General features: G+C 41.8%; 1 protein-coding gene across 2 annotated transcripts in view; it reads left to right on the top strand.

Annotated features, from left to right (window-relative positions):
• Positions 1 to 19114, top strand: part of LOC139393257 (chemokine-like protein TAFA-5) — a 172769-nt gene that overhangs the window by 67153 nt on the left and 86502 nt on the right. For both annotated transcript variants that reach the window (XM_071141735.1, XM_071141734.1), the window contains exon 2: positions 16123 to 16272. In XM_071141735.1, the coding sequence (XP_070997836.1) occupies positions 16123 to 16272 (150 nt within the window). The remainder of the gene's footprint in view (positions 1 to 16122; positions 16273 to 19114) is intronic.

Below are 19114 nucleotides of genomic sequence, written 5' to 3'. Positions count from 1 at the left end.
AAAAAAGTTTGAAATATCCAATAAATGTCGTTCCACTTCATGATTGTGTCCCACTTGTTGTTGATTCTTCACAAAAAAAGACCGTTTTATATCTTTATGTTTGAAGCCTGAAATGTGGCAAAAGGTCGCAAAGTTCAAGGGGGCCGAATACTTTCGCAAGGCACTGTATGTAGTATGCTTCCATAGTTTCTCTACCTTAAGTTATTTTTATTATTACGTTGTTATTGATTGCTGCATTGTCGGGTTTAGCGCTTACAAAAAAGCAATTTCCGTGTACTTGTGCATGTGCCGTTTAAACTTCTGCCTAAAACCCTTCATAGAGAATTTTTATGTAGAACCATTTACAGGGGTGTTCTATGAAGTACCCTACATAGAGGGTTCAAAGGGTTCCACCTAGAACCAAAAATGGTTCCCCAATGGGGACAAATTGAATAACTATATATGGTTCTACTTGTTTATTTCCTTTATTGCTTCAAGAGGCCTACTGTCCACCTGGTATTTGTGTGGTTCCAAGGGATAAAGCATCACCTTCAGATGGATGTGTGGTTTCAGAGAGAAGCCAGCTGTGAGCCTGGGACCAGGCACGGTGGATAAAGAGTCACCTTCAGATGGATGTGTGGTTTCAGGGAGAAACCAGCTGTGAGCCTGGGACCAGGCAGGGTGGATAAAGAGTCACCTTCAGATGGATGTGTGGTTTCAGAGAGAAGTCAGCTGTGAGCCTGGGACCAGACACGGTGGATAAAGAGGTACCTTCAGATGGATGTGTGGTTTCAGAGAGAAGCCAGCTGTGAGCCTGGGACCAGACACGGTGGATAAAGAGTCACCTTCAGATGGATGTGTGGTTTCAGGGAGAAGCCAGCTGTGAGCCTGGGACCAGACACGGTGGATAAGGAGTCACCTTCAGATGGATGTGTGGTTTCAGAGAGAAGCCAGCTGTGAGCCTGGGACCAGACACGGTGGATAAAGAGTCACCTTCAGATGGATGTGTGGTTTCAGAGAGAAGCCAGCTGTCGACCTGGGACCTTTTCCTGCACAGCAATTTGAAGATATCCAGTGATGAATGGACTGTTTTTGAAGTTATTGTTTTATATGTATTTATTTTTAACCAAATGTTGAATAGACATGCATACAATTAATTAATGCAGTGAGGAAATGAGGAATAACAGCCTACTGTCTGTAGTCATAAAACCAATTAGGCTAAATAAATTGATATTATTTAGTTGGGTAATGAATCGGCTCTTGGAAATAATTAAGAGGCAGCTTCTATCTTCAATATAATCACTCATTCAGAAGGTTAAACCCATAGGTCTTAGGCCTGCAGTAAATTAAATGAGATTACCAGGTTCATTTTTCATTAGGTTATAATAATCCATGCCTTCTGGGAATGTTATAACATCTAAATGTTACGGGTGGAGTTAGACATTTGGCTGTCAGAAGTATTAAAATCAACCAATGTCAGCCTTTAAATGGTTTATTATCCAAATGTCGAAGGTTCGTGTGGGCGATGGAGAGAAACAAAACGGATCAGTTTGAGGCCATGTGGCGGAGAGTGATGCAGGCGCTGGAGATGGGGGTGTGAGCAGGTGGGTCTTGGCAGGTGTGATGTAGTTGTTGTTTGTTTTGTAATGTCTAAAAATATCAAATAAAATATATTTTTTAAATGTAATAAGGAACAGTGACAAGCTTGCAAAACACATTTAGTTATTAAAAACTTCTTGTGACTCTCAAACCCGGATCCGGGAGCGTAGTCATAGCCTCAAACGAATTAGCATAACGCAGCGGAAATAAATACCCCTAGAAAATGTTCCTATTCATGAAAATCACAAATGAAATATATTGAGACACAGTTTAGCCTTTTGTTAATCAAACTGTCATCTCAGATTTTCAAAATATACTTTACAGCCAACGCTAGACAAGCATTTGTGTAAGTTTATCATGGCATAATGCTATGCTAGGCTCTGCTGGCAGCAGGCAACATTTCCACGAAAATAAGAAAAGCAATCAAATGAAATCATTTACCTTTAAAGAACTTCGGATGTTTTTACTCAGGAGACTCCCAGTTAGATAGCAAATGTTCAATTTTTCCCAAAATATTATTTTTGTAGCCGAAATAGCTCCCGTTTGTTCGTCATATTTGGCTGAGAAATCGACCGGAAAATGCGGTCACTACAACGGCAAACTTTTTTCCAAATTAGCTCCATAATATCGACAGAAACATGGCAAACGTTGTTTAGAATCAATCCTCAGGGTGTTTTTAACATATCTATTTGATAATATATCCGTCGAGACAATTGGTTTCTCATAAGAAGCGATTGGAAAAATGGCTACCTCAGTACTTTACGCAAGATTTTCTGCGGGAGACACCATGTGACCACTTGCTTCTATCCAAAGCTGTCAATTATATGCATAGTCAAGCATCTTTTCGTGACAAAATATCTTGTATAAAACGGGAACGTTTTTTATCCAAAAATTAAAATACTGCCCCCTAGTCGTAAAATATGAATATGATTTACTTGATTTATTTAGATTTACTTTATTTTATTAACCACAATGTAACAAATGATTGAACACGCACAACATGAGAAGATTAACTTGGTCAAAACATTTCTTTATTAAAAACTACCAGAAAGAATGTTGGTACTTATTTGGTATTTATTTTGATCCAAAGCAACGAGTGAGTCACTCCGCTTTATGCTGACAAATATAGCTTTATGCTGTGAAATAGCCTACTAAATAGGCCAAGCCTAAACTGATATATTAAATTGCCTAAATAAACTAGTCAATTTCATAAATAAAAGAAGTAGCTCAGGTCTTGAAAATATTGGCAACTTTTCCCCCTCCCTATCCTCACTGGACTTTCTTTCATTCAGTTTCTTCTTGGTGGACTGTGTTTTAGAAACTCACTTCATATAGAGGGGCTATCACACTGTGGTAAATAAAGCCAGTGTGTTATTTAGAATGATTTATTTCTGTTTTTAGAGGGAGAGAAACCAAAAGTCCACTTGCCTATTTTTCGATAATCGTCAGTCCACATGTCAAGTGTAATTGTGCCATTGTATTTACCCAAGTTCTCTCTCAACTCTAGAACCACTCGCCAGCAATTTTTTGGTTTTGCCTGATGCAGTGACAGAGAAGAGACACTGTCGGACTGAAACATTCACACCTCCATTAATTTACGAAAAGATAGTCATTGTGTGCCACAGTTTAGTCTACCGATAGATTGGCGTTCTATTGCCCCCTTGTGAAAATGTGGTGCAATGACAGAATGACGCAATTGACCACAATCTGCCATCATCTACCACAAATTGTCACGGCGTAAGCTCAAAACCTTTAATTGAGGGACCACTGTACCTTTTTTTTGCCAAGAGTGTACTGCATTCTGACCATCACCATTCCTATGTTTGGAGATACATCAATCAAATTATAAGTATTGCCTGCATTTACCACAAAGTGCAACCTGTGCCTAAACTCCCCAAATAATTAAAGTCGTGTCCAAGGCAACAGTGGTAAGAATAACAACTAACTCCATGGTTAGAATGAAACCTACAGAGGAATCTGACTTGCAGTGCATACTGTCTAACTAGCAAGGCTAAGACTAGATGGTGATGCACTTTATCTTTAATTACAGTTCTTGCCACACTTCACTGAAGGACATTATGTATTTTGGCATAATGTAGTTGAGTGCGTGTGTGATGGATTGCTCATCACAAATATTGCCAAGACGTTGTAGAAATGACTTATCTTACGAATGAATGTGTGCTGTACTGCCCTGTCTGGTTGGCCGTTGACTGGGTCAGGGTGAGGATGATGCAGAGTAGTGCTGCTAGCCCTCTGTGATCTCTCCTCTCTGGTTGTATAGTGCCTGTACTTGCAGATACTGAGAGCTCTTCCCATACAGTAAAGATTGATAGTGAATGAAAGTCACTGGAGTTGCCTTATCTGCACTGGAACACATTGTTATGTTGTTGCTGAGTGGCTCGGAGTAGTTATTTTTTTTTTAGGCATTGTAATGTTGGGGGGAATATGCTGTACTCCAGTGGATCGTTATCTAGTTTGAACTCTACTAAAATACCGCCACGAGGGCTACATGCAGCACGAGATGCCAAGAATTTAAGTGGGAATTAGCAAAATATTGTTTCTTTGCGTCTATTTTTTCCCCCAAGTCACATCTGAATGGAATCGGAATTTACATTTGAGTTGAATAGAATGGAAAGTGGAAATATACTGTAATGGGAATGTAAAACGACAGAATACATACTGACTGAGTGAGTACTATACATGACTTCCAGCAGTTTTTGAAACCATGTCATTTTCAGTTTTTTTTATGACCTTTTTTTACATTTTCCTGGCAGAAAAATAAAAACAAAGAAAATCGACTTCTAAATAGCAAGTATTTGATTCATCAGATTCACACTTAAAGATGCACACAGTGAATGTATCTGTCTCTCTGCCCCTGAATAAAGCAGTTAACCTACTGTTCTCTGGTAGGCCGTCATTATAAATAAGAATTTGTTCTAAACTGACTTGCCTAGTTAAATAAAGGTTAAATAAAAATAAATAAAAAAAATATATAAGGGGCCCCAAGGCCCATGAACGTAAAATCAATCACTCATTCTGGCCTTGTATACTCGCTGCTGCAATGGACGGTTGTCAAATGACCTGGTACAAAAGGGCAATCCTAATGTGTTTCTGGGATCGCACAAAGAAATAATGGAGGAAAGGAGCATGTCAATAATCTTGCTGTGTATTAAGTTGTATGCCCGGCCAAGTTAATCCATCTTCTATGTTGTTGATGGAGGTCTCATTTCGCTGAAGGGCCGGACACATACATTTCAATCAGCTATCTCGCCTGCCCAGATGACAACGGGACAGAAGAATCATACATCAATCAGGCCAAGGCGTTAGTTTTGTTCAACCATGTTAACAATGTGTCTCAGTAAATGTGACTGTATGTGACATCCATTCTTGTGTGGATGATTCAGTCTCATGGAGGAGTTTGTGGAATGGACACCGTTCTTTTAATACAAAGCCCTGAGATGGATGCAACACAAGATATATTGGTCACGCCCGTCACCGGTATGCAAAGGAATCCATTTTGACTGTAGATTACCAATCATGAATAGTACAACAGTGGAGTAAGACTGGCGCGCGGTAGGTACTCTGCCTGGCTAAAAGCAGCTGGAGACACTCATCAAAGTCACTCTGGCTCTTTCTGCCTCTATGACACAATGTGCTCCAGCTCCAAAGTGATCCACATATTATATATAATGAGACAATGGTGGCCACAGAAATGTTCTCAGTTTCAGTGAAGAAATACATTATTATTATTATTTCACAGGGGGCTCTGACAGAGGGAGAGACAGTGAGTGGCTCCTTTATGCAGGGGGGTAAAAATAAAACTAACTCTGCCGCTGTGCCTGATGCAACGCACACATGACAAGTCATTATCCTGCATCATCTGGAGAGGCAGGGAGGAGGAAGAGGAAGGGGAGGAGGAGTAGGATGGGGGAAGGGTGCCTAAGTGTAACATGTGATGAAGAGCAGAGGAAGAGAAGAGGGGGGGAGAGGAAAGGAGGAGATGAATAAAATGAATGGAAAGTCTGAGATGAGGAGGAGGTGAGGGGGTGAAGTGAAACGCGTGTGATGAAGAGCAGAGGAAGACAAGGGAGAGAGGAAGATGAAATAGGAGGAGAAGAGAGTTAAGAGAAACCTGGGATGAAGAGCAGAGCAGAGGAAAAGAAGGGGAAGGGGGAGAAGATGGGAAAAGAAAGAGGAGGAAGTTAAATGAAACGTCTGACGAAGAACAGAGGAAGACAAAGGAGAGAGGGAGAATAAAGAGACAGGGATGAGGAGGAAGTTAAGTGAAACGTGATTAAGAGCAGAGGAAGACAAGTGAGAGAGGCAGAAGAAAGAAGAGGAGGAGAAGGGGGAGGATGAATTGAAATCTTGAGCTCTCACATTGTTCTTTAGTCATAGGCTCCTGCTGGGAAGGACACAGTCAGAGATGAAAAACCCCTCATCATACATTATGACATGGTGCAAAGGCAGCCGACATCACAACCCCATCAAAAACCATCACAGAGTAACACACGACATCACAGCCCTGTGTTCTGTCTCTGCAGATCTGCATCAATTTATCATGAAAGATACAGGTATGTGCTGATGAGTGCTGGTGGGATGATTTCCTCCTGTCTTTACAAAGAGAGAACTACATTTGTAGCTTTTGGCTCTTATAAGGTGGGAACTGTTAGATGTTTTTGTAATTTTCAACAGTATAAACTGAATACAGTAGATTACTGTAGAATGCACAGTATTCACATTTGTTATACAGCACACTAAGACCGTTCTGTAATTTTGACAGTAAAACACTTGAATGCACAGTAAAATACCATAAATGTGTTTTACAGTATTAATTATGGTGCATTGTGGGTAAATGTTGTGGGCGGGACAGTCGCTGGCTCATTAACATAATTTAAGGCATGCCTTGTAATTGGCTGTATTGTTTGCACCCGTGAGTGAGAATGTATTTTAGGAATTCTACAAACCTTGTCCTGAGTCACCTCAGTACCTGAATGGCCAATTGAAAAATACAGTACCATACTGCATTTTTGGAGTGCCACTTTTTTTTTTATCGCTAGTAAGTATATGGTGTTGTTTCTCACTCATTAACACATTTTGAGACATGTCTTGTAAGAGGCTATATTTGTGCTGTACCAATTTAAATGATTTGTGGTTGTAGTTCTCCAGCAATCACATTTATATATTTGCCCTGTAGTCTCTGTCAGTTAAGAAGCCTTTGTTAAGGCCTGAAGTGCAAGTGGTATAAACGCCAAATATCAGTATTATATAGGCCAAATTAAATATTCACTATTAACAATTGCTGATTCTCAATACCGTTCATCAATGAAGTAATATATTGCTGTTTTGCTATATATTTACTGCAGCATACTGTACATTTTGGCGGATCGTGGAGAAATATTGTGGGAGGAGAAAGAATCGCTGTCTCATTAACATATTTTAAGGCTTGCCTAGTAAGTGCTATATTTGTTGCACCTGTTAATGAGAGTCCTTAACCAAGTGATACACTACATGGCAAAAAGTATGTGGACATTTGCTTGTTGAACATCTCATTCCAAAATCACAGGCATTAATGTGGCTTTGTTCTCCACTTTGTTGCAAAAACAGTCTCCACGCTATTGGGAAGGCTTACTGCTAGATGTTGGGCAATTAGGCCTGGCTTGCAGTCGAAATTCCAATTCATCCCAGCGGTGTTTGATGGGGTTGGGGTCAGGGTGCTGTGCAGGCCTGTCAAGTTCTATGACACCGATCTCGACAAACCATTTCTGTATGGACTTTGCTTTGTGCGCAGGGGAATTGTCATGCTGAAACAGGAAGGGGCCTTCTCTAAACTGTTGCCGCAAAGTTGGAAGTGCAGAATTGTCTAGAATGCTGTAGTGTTAACTTAAACTGATATTTAGGGGCCTAGCCCAAACCATGAAAAACCGTCCTAGACCATTATTCCTCCTCCACCAAACTTTACAGTTGGCACTATGCATTTGGGCAGGTAGCAGTCTCATGGCATCCGCCAAATCCAGATTCGTCCGTCGGACTGCCCGATGGTGAAGCGTAATTCATCACTCCAGAGACAACGTTTCCACTACTCCAGAGTCCAATAGCAGCGAGCTTTAGACCAATGCTTGGCTTTGCGCATGGTAATCTTAGACTTGTGTGCGGCCGCTCGGCCATGGAAACCCATTTCATGAAGCTCCCGATGAGCAGTGTTTGTGCTGACGTTGCTTCCAGAGGCAGTTTGTATCTCAGTAGTGAGTGTTACAACCGAGGACAGACGATGTTTACGACCTACAGCACTCGGCGGTCCCGTTCTGTGAGCTTGTGTGGCCTACCACTTCGCAGCTGAGCCATTGTTGTTTCTTGACGTTTCCACTTCGCAATAACAGCTCTAGCAGGGCAGAAATTTGACGAACTGACTTGTTGCAAAGGTGGCATCCTGTGACGGTGTCATGTTGAAAGTCAATGAGCTCTTCAGTGAGGCCATTCTACTGCCAATGTTTGTCTATAGAGATTCACACCTGTCAGCAACGGGTGTGGCTGAAACAGCAGAATCCACAAATTTGAAGCGGTGTCCACATACTTTTGTTAAATTGTGTATTTTGTAACAAGATACTTTTGAGGGTTGTAATTTGTATTTATAAATATACAAAATACTTTTCTGTACCATTTTGTACAACGGTTCACTATTTTCTGGCCCACTTTCACACTGCATTGGTATCAGGAGTCTGATGGCTCTATGGTGTGATAAAAGTGTCTGCTAAATTAACTAAATATAAATGCATATGTAAAAAGGAACAAGTATTATTCCAATGAGCTCCATTTTTTTCCATTCATCCTGAAATATTTGGAAGTTACATTTGGAAGTGAAAAGATACATACGCTGTACATCCTAGTGTGTGCTAAAGTAGTGTACACACACACACACACACACACAATCTGCATTTAAAGTAATAGGCATCCCCTATCGGCACACCATTCCACTGCAAATTCGTCTCCACAGCATTCTAGCATCGCGTTCTTGATGGATCACTATTACCCTGAGAGTGACCCGGTAGTTAATTATGTTTCTGTGGTGACTAAGGGCCAGATTAAATCACACCTCTGACCCTGTTGCCAATCACAATTACCAATTCCTGGCCCTGATAACCCTCGCCGGATGAGACCTGGGGCCCCCAACACAGTCCGGGGTTAATGGGAGTGCAGCAAGGGGAGGGAATCACACAGGATTGTGTGTGTATTTACATATACCTTAGCCAAATACATTTAAACTCTGTTTTTCACAATTCCTGACATTTAATCCTAGTAAAAATTCCCTGTCTTATGTCAGTTAGGATCACCACTTTATTTTAAGAATGTGAAACGTCAGAATAATAGTGGAGATAATGATTTATTTCACCTTTTATTTCTTTCATCACATTCTCAGTGGGTCAGAAGTTTACATACACTCAATTAGTATTTGGTGGCATTGCCTTTAAAATTGTTGGGTCAAACGTTTCGGGTAGCCTTTCACAAGCTTCCCACAATAAGTTGGGTGAATTTTGGCCCATTCCTCCTGACAGAGCTGATGTAACAGAGTCAGATTTGTAGGCCTCCTTGCTCACAAACTTTCTATAGGATTGAGGTCAGGGCTTTGTGATGGCCTCTCCAATACCTCCAATAGACTTTGTTGTTCTTAAGCCATTTTGCCACAACTTTTGAAGTATGCTTGGGGTCATTGTCCATTTGGAAGACCCATTTGCGACCAAGATTTGTGACCAACTTCCTGACTGATGTCTTGAGATGTTGCTTCAATATATCCATATAATAGTTATACCTTATGATGCCACCTATTTTGTGAAGTGCACCAGCCCCTCCTGCAGCAAAGCACCCCCACAACATGATGCTGCCACCTCCGAGCTTCACGGTTGAGATGGTGTTTTTCGGCTTGCAAGCATCCCCCTTTTTCCTCCAAACATAACGATGGTCATTATGGCCAAACAGTTCTATTTTTGTTTCATCAGACCAGAGGACATTTCTCCAAAAAGCACGATGTTTGTCCTCATGTGCAGTTTCAAACCATAGTTTTTATGGTGGTTTTGGAGCAGTGGCTTCTTCCTTCCTGAGCGGACTTTCAGGTTATGTCGATTATAGGACTCATTTTACTGTGGATATAGATACTTTTGTAACTGTTTACTCCAGCATCTTCTCAAAGTCCTTTGCTATTGTTCTGGGATTGATTTGCACTTTTCGCACCAAAATATGTTCATCTCTAGGAGACAGAACGCGTCTCCTTCCTGAGCGGTATGACGGCTGCGTGGTCCCATGGTGTTTGTTCTTGCGTACCATTTTTTGTACAGATGAACGAGGTACCTTCAGGCATTTGGAAATTGCTCCTAAGGATGAACCAGACGTGGAGTTCTACAAATTTTTTTCTGATGTCTTGGCTGATTTATTTTGATTATCCCATGAAGTCAAGCAAAGAGACACTGTATTTGAAGGTAGGCCTTGAAATACAGCCACAGGTACACCTCCAATTGACTCAAATGATGTCAATTAGCCTATCAGAAGCTTCTAAAGACATGACATAATTTTTTGGAATTTTCCAAGCTATTTAAAGGCACAGTCAACTTCTTACCCACTGGAATTGTGATACAGTGAATTATAAGTGAAATAATCTGTCTGTAAACAATTATTGGAAATATTACTTGTGTCATGTAGATGTCCTAACCGACTTGCCAAAACTATGGTTTGTTAACAAGAAATTTGTGGAGTGGTTGAAAAACGAGTTTTAATGACTCCAACCTTAGTGTATGTAAACTTCCGACTTCAACTGTATATATATATATATATATATATACACGTGTGTGTGCGCATGTGTGTGTGCGCATGTGGTTGATGGGTGAACAGCAAGTTGTTGATTGAAGGTCAGAGGTCACCTGATTAAATCAATCAGGACGTGAGGTGGATGCTGAACTGTGATTGGAGGGTTCATCAGTATTCATATTTAATTCATGGATAATGATTGCAACACGTCCATGGAGGTGATAAAGGTGATAAAAAATTTACAATTTAATGAAACATTTATAAGAAATACCATGGGGTAAAGTCTGGTGGCTTCCAATGGGGGTCTAATAAGTATTAGAATAAAAAACATTGCTCCAAAATGCCCTCTTAAGTGATTGTCTAGACTGCTTTATTAGCCTTTTCTCAATATTTGGTGCATCTCAATACTCAAAATGTGTGTCCTCTCCTTGTCTTCTTTCTTACATCTGCAATGAGCATGTTCATGCTTTTCTTCATAGAACAATACTGCACACACTTCTGTGATGTTTATGTGCTTACACTCTTAGAAAAAAGGCTTCCAAACAGATTATTTGCGGAGGGAAAGGGTTCTTCCAAGAATCCTTTTCATCTGAAGAAATATTTTTGGAAACGAGGCACAGCAAACATGTCTACATTGGTATGATGTGGGCCCAATGCAGGTTAAAATATTGTCCCCACGTAGGCTGCCCACATTGGGCAGTGCCTTTGCTTATCGGCTCCACATTGGCCCAGTGTGGGTATCCCATATCTGGTTAGGGCAGCCCTAACTTTGACTAAATTAGCCCATATATTTTCCCAGCAAACATGCCCACATTGGCACTATATGGGCCCAATGCAGGTTAAAACATTGGACCCATATGCCTTTGCTCATCGGCCCAACATTGGCCCCAAGGGCAGCCTTCACTTCGCCTGAAGTAAGCTAACACTTTTGGATCGGCTGCCCCTTACATTGTATCAGTAATACAACACAGTTGTTACTATCCACGCACTCCCAAATATTTGTGGGGTCTAGCCCCCAAACACCTTGACACCATAAACCCACATGGGGCCAATGTGGTCATGTTAGTTGGGAGTTTCTTTGTAAGGCAAAGGGTTCTAGAACCTTAAACATCCTAAGAACTGTTTTTGGAAGAAAAGGGTCTTTGATGATTATTTGGAAGGCAAGACGAGTTCAATATCGAACCCTTCTGAATTTGAATAGGCTTCTAAATAGTGCATGAGCATTAGAGTTTACCTCAGTTTTAAACTTTAACATCAGGAGTTTGAGTAATCTGATAAATTAAAAAAAGTTAGGTGTGAGAATGTTTTAAACTGTACCTAAACTCAGCAAAGAAGGAAATGTTGCTGTTTCAGGACACTGTCTTTCAAAGATAATTCGTAAAAATGCAAATAACTTCACAGATCTATATTGTAAAGGGTTTAAACACTGTTTTCCATGCTTGTTCAATGAACCATAAACAATTAATGAACACGCACCTGTGGAACGGTCGTTAAGACACTAACAGCTTACAGACGGTAGGCAATTAAGGTCACAGTTATGAAAACTTAGGACACTAAAGATGCCTTTCTACTGACTCTGAAAAACGCCAAAATAAATATGTCCAGGGTGCAAGCTCATCTGCATGAACATGCCTTAGGCATGCTGCAAGGAGGCATGAGGACTGCAGATGTGGCCAGGGCAATAAATTGTAATGTCCAAACTGTGAGAACGCCTAAGACGGTGCTACAGGACGGACAACTGATCGTCCTCGCAGTGGCAGACCACGTGTAACAAGCCCTGCACAGGATCGGTACCTCCAAACATCACACCTGCGGGACAGGTACAGGATGGCAACAACTGCCCAAGTTACACCAGGAAAGCACAATTCCTTCATCAGTGTCAGACTGTCCGCAATAGGCTGAGAGAGGCTGGACTGAGGGCTTGTAGGCCTGTTGTAAGGCAGGTCCTCACCAGACATCACCGGCAACAACGTAGCCTATGGGCACAAAGCAACCGTTGCTGGACCAGACAGGACTGGCAAAAAATGCTCTCGCTGATGAGTCCGGTTTTGTCTCACCAGGGGTGACGGTCGGGTTCGAGTCTATCGTTGAAGGAATGAGCATTACACTGAGGCGTGTACTCTGGAGCGGGATCGATTTGGAGGGTCTGTCATGGTCTGGGGCGGTGTGTCACAGCGTCATCGGTCTGAGCTTGTAATTGCGGGCAATCTCAACACTGTGTGTTACAGGGAAGACATCCTCCTCCCTCATGTGGTACCCTTCCCACAGGCTCATCCTGACATGACCCTCCAGCATGACAATGCCACCAGCCATACTACTCGTTCTGTGCACGATTTCCTGCAAGACAGGAATGTCAATGATCTGCCATGGCCAGTGAAGAGCCCGGATCTCAATCCCATTGAGCACGTCTGGGACCTGTTTGATCAGAGGGTGAGGGCTAGGGCCATTCCCCCCAGAAATGTCCAGGAACTTGCAGGTGCCCTGGTGGAAGAGTGAGGTAACATCTCACAGCAAGAACTGACAAATCTGTTGCAGTTCATGAGGAGGACATTAACTGCAGTACTTAAAACCTTTTGCGACTCTAGGGGCAGTATTTTCATTTTTGGAAAAAAAACGTTCCCGTTTTAAACGGGATATTTTGTCAGGGCAAGATGTTAGAATATGCATATAATTGAGCTTTGGATAGAAAACACTCAAACGTTTCCAAAACTGTAAAGATATTGTCTGTGAGTATAACAGAACAAATGTTGCAGGCGAAAGCCTGAGAAAAATCCAATCAGGATGTGCCCCATATATTGAAAACGCTGCGTTCCAATGAGTCCCTATTGAGCTGTGAATGTGCCATCAACCAGCTTACACTTTCTACGTATTCCCCAAGGTGTCTACAGCATTGTGACGTAGTTTTACGCATTTATGTTGAAGAATAGCCGTAGGCGGCTACATTGTGTAAGTGGTCACCTGATGGCTCCCAGGGTGACTCTCGCGTAAAATACAGAGGTAGCCATTACTCCAATCGGTCCTACTGAAAAACTAATTGTAATGACAGGGACACGTTATTCCATTTCTGTTAGTCACATGTCTATGGAACTTGTTCAGTTTGTGTCTCAGTTGTTGAATCTTGTTATGTACATACAAATATTTGCACATTAAGTTTGCTGAAAATAAACGCAGTTGACAGTGAGAGGACGTTTCTTTTTTTTGCTGAGTTTATACGGGAATATTTGTGCATGTATCTGGTATTCCCTTAATCATTTTGCATACAGTACTGATGTAGTTTATCTTGCCATGATTTCTGTCTTTTCAAATGAGTATTTCTGTGATTTTATTGAGCAGTGAGTAGGAGAATCGAAGGGAGTATGTATGAGTGAACCAGCAGTGTATTTTATGGCACACAGCAAATTGGCCAGTTTTACGTTGTGTTGATTTTTCAGTGAAATATTTTTAGTGTTGAGTTAAATGAACAACACTCAGTGGTGCAAAATAACCCCACTGTTGGTTTTAATAACCAGAGTTGAGTGTTATTGTGCTATTTTTACTTTGTGTAGCGTAAAACACTGAAAACCACTCCTTTTTTCATAATATTTCCCAGCATGTTTGATTGCATGTTGATTTTCAGAATTGTTTCTTTGCATATATGTTTTGTATGTACATATATTGGTTGAATAATCTTATTCTATACAATGATAAATAAACATTCATTTTTTCTCAACTAATCCAAACTTTTACTAGTTGGATTTATTGCACCCGTTAATGAGATGGTTGTTCCAGTTTAGATTATTTAGGTCGTCTCGAAAAACAGTTAGTTTCAAACCCTGACAGTACTTCTGAATGCAGATTGTGAGTGATTAAAGGTTCCAGTTGTTGAATAATCTCACTCTGGAGGTATACCTCACTTTGCAAGCTAGCATAATGTCGTTAGCAGGACTGGGGTTGCTGGGATGCATTCATTGTGCCAATTCTGTTGCAAAATGTTTATTAAACGGAAGCAAATGGAATGAAACAGCGAGGAACCATCAGTTTAGTTTTTAAATGGTTTCCATAATGAATTTGCCCCTGATGTTGCCTGTAAACCAGGGCCTTTTCTTATTTGGGAAAAGTCTGTCCTCCACCCTCTCTCCTCCTTCCTCCGTGACCCGGAAACCGATAAGTGGTTGAGAGCTGCCAAATGATTATAGATGACGTCCCACACGCCGGAGAGCATGCATAGAGTACGCTTTGTGTCTTCTACCAAACCAATCAGGTGGTTGTTCGATGAAACGAAGCTTCGGACGTCATTGTTCACATGTTTCTGATAAAGTGATACAGGCATCGGCACACTGCTTTGAAGTAAACTGCTTATCAATTTCGACACGTCTCGGATCTCCGGTATCAAACGTAACATCACTACTTTGAATAAGCGTTTGTTTTTTTCACGGAGGAGAAAAGCATGCACGTTTAAAACGATACGTAGCATGTTGTTTTTATCTATAAAAGGTCTTCAAATCGATCTTAATTTGTTTTTATCACTTTACACAGTTATTTTGGGATCCATCCCTGTAAGCATAATCTTGATGTGTGCATGTGTATGTGTGTCTAATAATGAGTAGAAGGACCTGACATCATGGTGACACACGAGTGGAGAAAAAGTGTTTAATTTCCGATAAGCAAATTTTCATCCACGTTCTCCCCACTTCCTCTCCTCGATATCTTTGAACTTTTCTAAAGGAGGCGAGAGAGGACGGAGAAGAGCTGATCAAGGCGAAGGGTGGCTAATTTGAATAATATAAAATATATTTGGATTTGTTTAACACTTCTTTGGTTACGATATGATTCCATATGTGTTATTTCATAGTGTTGATGTCTTCACTATTCTACAATGTAGAAAATAGTAAAAATAAAGAGAACCGTTGATTAAGTAGGTTTGTCCAAACTTTTGACTGGTACTGTACATTTTTTTTCTTGAAGCAAGTCGAGGTTTGGTAGCCCCTTCATCGTTGATTGGACAACAGTACTATTCTTAGTAGGAGTGGGACCTTTGGATAAGATTCTTCAATATAGTGTTTGTTTTCATTCAACAAGAGATGACTAGTTCATTTTTTCACTTGAGAAATATTGCACCAAACATCTTAGTTAGATGTAAAATTGCGCAGCTAAGACCTCCTTTGGCAAAAACATCTAAATGAATGATAGATTTCATGATTTAGCTTAGATTCATTCTGACTATTTTGAGGAAGTGCCTACTGGCTAGGTTGTTGCCACGGCATCTCAAGAGAGACGAACAGTAATATCGCTGCTTTTGTCTTGTGCTTCAAGCAAGGGTCTTTTTAAGAAAGTAGGTGAGGCACAGACATTTACTTCGCCTAGCCGAGTTCTGCGGGCGCCCTTAGGGTATAACTTTAGGGTATAACTAGGCCCTCAAAGAAAGGCCTTACTGTATGTAATGTATTGTCGTAAAGAGTTACATTTTGTTAATAATGTTGGTAGAACTACTCATAGAGGGTTCTAGGAAAAACCTTTTAGAGGATAAAAGTGTTCTTGGTAGAACCCTTTATAGATGTTCTAGGCAGAACACTTCATAGAAGTTTCTTCGTAGAACCATTTACAAGGGGATCTATGAAGAACCCTCTCTGCAAAGGTTTCTACTTAGTACAAAAAAGGGTTCCCCTATGGGGGCAAACTGAAGAACCCTGTATGGTTCTACTTTTTCCCTAATAGTAGTATGTTCTGCCACTTTGACATAATGTCCTGTGTATGTGATGCCACTTGCAGGTCAACTGGCGGCGGGGACATGTGAGATTGTGATGCTGGACAGGGACAGCAGTCAGCCCAGACGGACCATCGCCAGACAGACTGCACGGTGTGCCTGTAAGAAGGGACAGATCGCTGGGACGACAAGAGCCATGCCAGCCTGTGTGGACGGTAAGAGCTTTTTACATAGTTGAGAACAAGTCTGGATTGATCTTTTACAGTGTGTGGCCAACTATTTGGGTAAACAGATGGTGTGTAGACCAGAGTTGGACATTTTAGCCACTGAAATAGGCCTATACTATCGCCAATACTGAAGATGCATTGCAGATTGAAACATTCAAACTAACCAGTACATTTTCCAAGCATATAGTAAGGGTTGTGATTGCGCTGTTTTTGTCAGAAAGACTGCTGGAAGAGCTCAGTGATGTCACGTCAGTGAATCATTTCTTATAACTTAAGCTTCACATTTAATCTGATGCTTTGGCATGGATCCGTCAGTGAAATCTCTCTTATGTTCTTGTGGTTTCCAAGTTACCTTTGACGTTCCTTTTGTAAGCAGGGACAGTATGCCATGAATGTAACACAGTTTTTTCCTATTCCCCCCCCCCAAGCCAATTCTATTGCTATTTCTCTGATACCCTTGATGTGTTCATGTGTATGTGTGTCTAATAATGAGTAGAAGGACCTGACATCATGACATGCCATCCCCCACCACATACACCTCACACCGAGCTCCTTGCTTTGACTCAGGGGTTTGATATTTGTGTCTTGGCCTGTGTGTCTGGCTCCCCTCTGTTCCCTAAAGTCAGTGCTATTTGTTCTATTACTTCCTGGATCACACACAAGGAGTAGACAGTACACTGGCAGAGAATAAGACAGAGACTAAAAGAGAAATAAACAACTTCGATATCAGTCATTTCAGTTCTCAAGGTCTGGGCAGGTATTGAAATCCTACATTTAAATCGATACGATCTGAGTCTTTCCGACCCACACAATCGCTGTCCTTATTCGTCAACCCTCAATCTCTGCTCCTGATGGTCACCTCTCGAGAAGGATAATCCAAATGAGACCCATCACAACCAAGACAATCCAAATTGGGGAATTGAATCCTGATAGAAACCACGAGAACTGCCTGCGACATGGTTTATGAACATTGATCTGGTAATATGGGTCAGATCTTTTGAAGTGTTTGTGACAGAAACAAGCGGTTTCGTTGAATTAATGGTGCACGCAGGACACTGTCACATATACTCCCTCTCTGGCCTTTAGGTCATCACAGGCTGCTGATTATCCCGCACACCTGTCACCATCGTCTCGCGCACCTGTCACCATCGTCTCGCGCACCTGTCACCATTGTCTCGCGCACCTGTCACCATCGTCTTGCGCACCTGTCACCATTGTCTCGCGCACCTGTCACCATTGTCTCACGCACCTGCGCCTCATGACGCCTCACCTGGACTCCATCACCTCCTTGATTATCTTCCCTATATCTGTCACTCCCCTTGGTCCTTTCCTCAGGTGTTAGCAGGTTCCCGTTTCCCGATTCTCAGCACACTCGTTACAGAATAACACCTCACCTAAGGGAAGCATCAGGGAGTGCTTTTTTATTTAATATTTTGTGTCAGAGTGTTGACGTCGGGCCCGGGAAGTGCTACAGGCTCTCATCCCTCAACCAGATTGCCTGGCTTCCCTGCCTCAGCCGGCTCGCCGGGCTTCCATGCCTCAGCCGAATCACCTGGCTCCCTTGCCTCAGCTGGATCGTCGGGATTTCGTACCTCCGCCGGATCGCCGGGCATTCGTGCCTCCGCAGGCACGCCGGGCTCCCCTGCTTCCACCCGCTCATCAGGTTCTCATGCCTCAGCCGGATCGCCATGCTCCCCTGCCTTAAACGATCTGTCAGGTTCCCACGCCCCAGCTGGCATGACAGGTTCTCACGCATCTACAGGGGTGTCCACTCTTGATCCCCGGGTTCGTCCCCTTTGATGGCGTCCTGCGGCTGGAGCCACACATTGGAGGGGGTACTGGCAGGTATACTCCCTCTAGGTCATCAGGCTGCTGATTATCCCGCACACCTGTCACCATTGTCTCGCGCACCTGCGCCTCATGACAACTCACCTGGACTCCATACCCTCCTTGATTCTCTTCCCTATATCTGTCACTCCCCTTGATTCTTTCCTCAGGTGTTATTGACTCTGTTTTCATGTTGGTGCTTTGTTTGTGTTTCGTGTTCATTGTTTTTTTATTTATTAAAACACTCACACCCTGAACTTGCTTCCCGACTCTCAGCGAACTCGTTACAGACACTAACGAATCTGCGCTCGAGGAAACAACAGCCTTATCATTACTACAATTATTTAAAAAATATTTGAGTTTCTTTGGGTCGCACTGGTCTCCCAAATTAAAATGTTAGGTTGCACAGCGAAATATTTTGTTGCACTTTAAAGCCATGTCTGTGTTGGCTTTTGACACTTACACACTCAACATGACAAACTGAGTTGGAGACGGTCTCCAATTGTCCTCTGGAAACTATACCCATTGAAGTGTGAAAGTCCCAGGTTTTGTCAACTAAATGCAGCTGTTCCTGCTACTGCCACAGCCTTTTATGAAATTGGCGGTTCTCTTGTGTTTATTAAATGGATCACAACATTTTCTTTGCAACTTTGGTTATAAAACCAATAGATTTTTGTTCATGATGAAAATAAATTGAATGTCAAGCCAGTCCTCCATGAAAGCCATTCAGTTTGTCCTTCTCTTAACAACCTACTGCTTCTACCCAACTTTTCTTGAATAGTTAACAAATGGCAGCTTTCTGAGAGGGCCCTCCCTATGGTGCAATTCTCATACAAAGACTTTTCTTACAAGCCCAAAACATTAATGGATAAATGGACTAAAATGTTATGACAACCCTAGTGCTGAGAAAGTGTTTTAACAACTAATCAATGTCGGTTCAATTATTAGAATTCCATTGTTTTTGTGAGCTCACTGCAGACATTTCTCAGTTTCTGTAGAGATA

The sequence above is a fragment of the Oncorhynchus clarkii genome, chromosome 33 (genome assembly GCF_045791955.1).
Source record: "Oncorhynchus clarkii lewisi isolate Uvic-CL-2024 chromosome 33, UVic_Ocla_1.0, whole genome shotgun sequence".
NCBI classification, from domain to species: Eukaryota; Metazoa; Chordata; class Actinopteri; order Salmoniformes; family Salmonidae; genus Oncorhynchus; species Oncorhynchus clarkii.
This window is presented reverse-complemented; position numbering and strand designations above follow the sequence as displayed.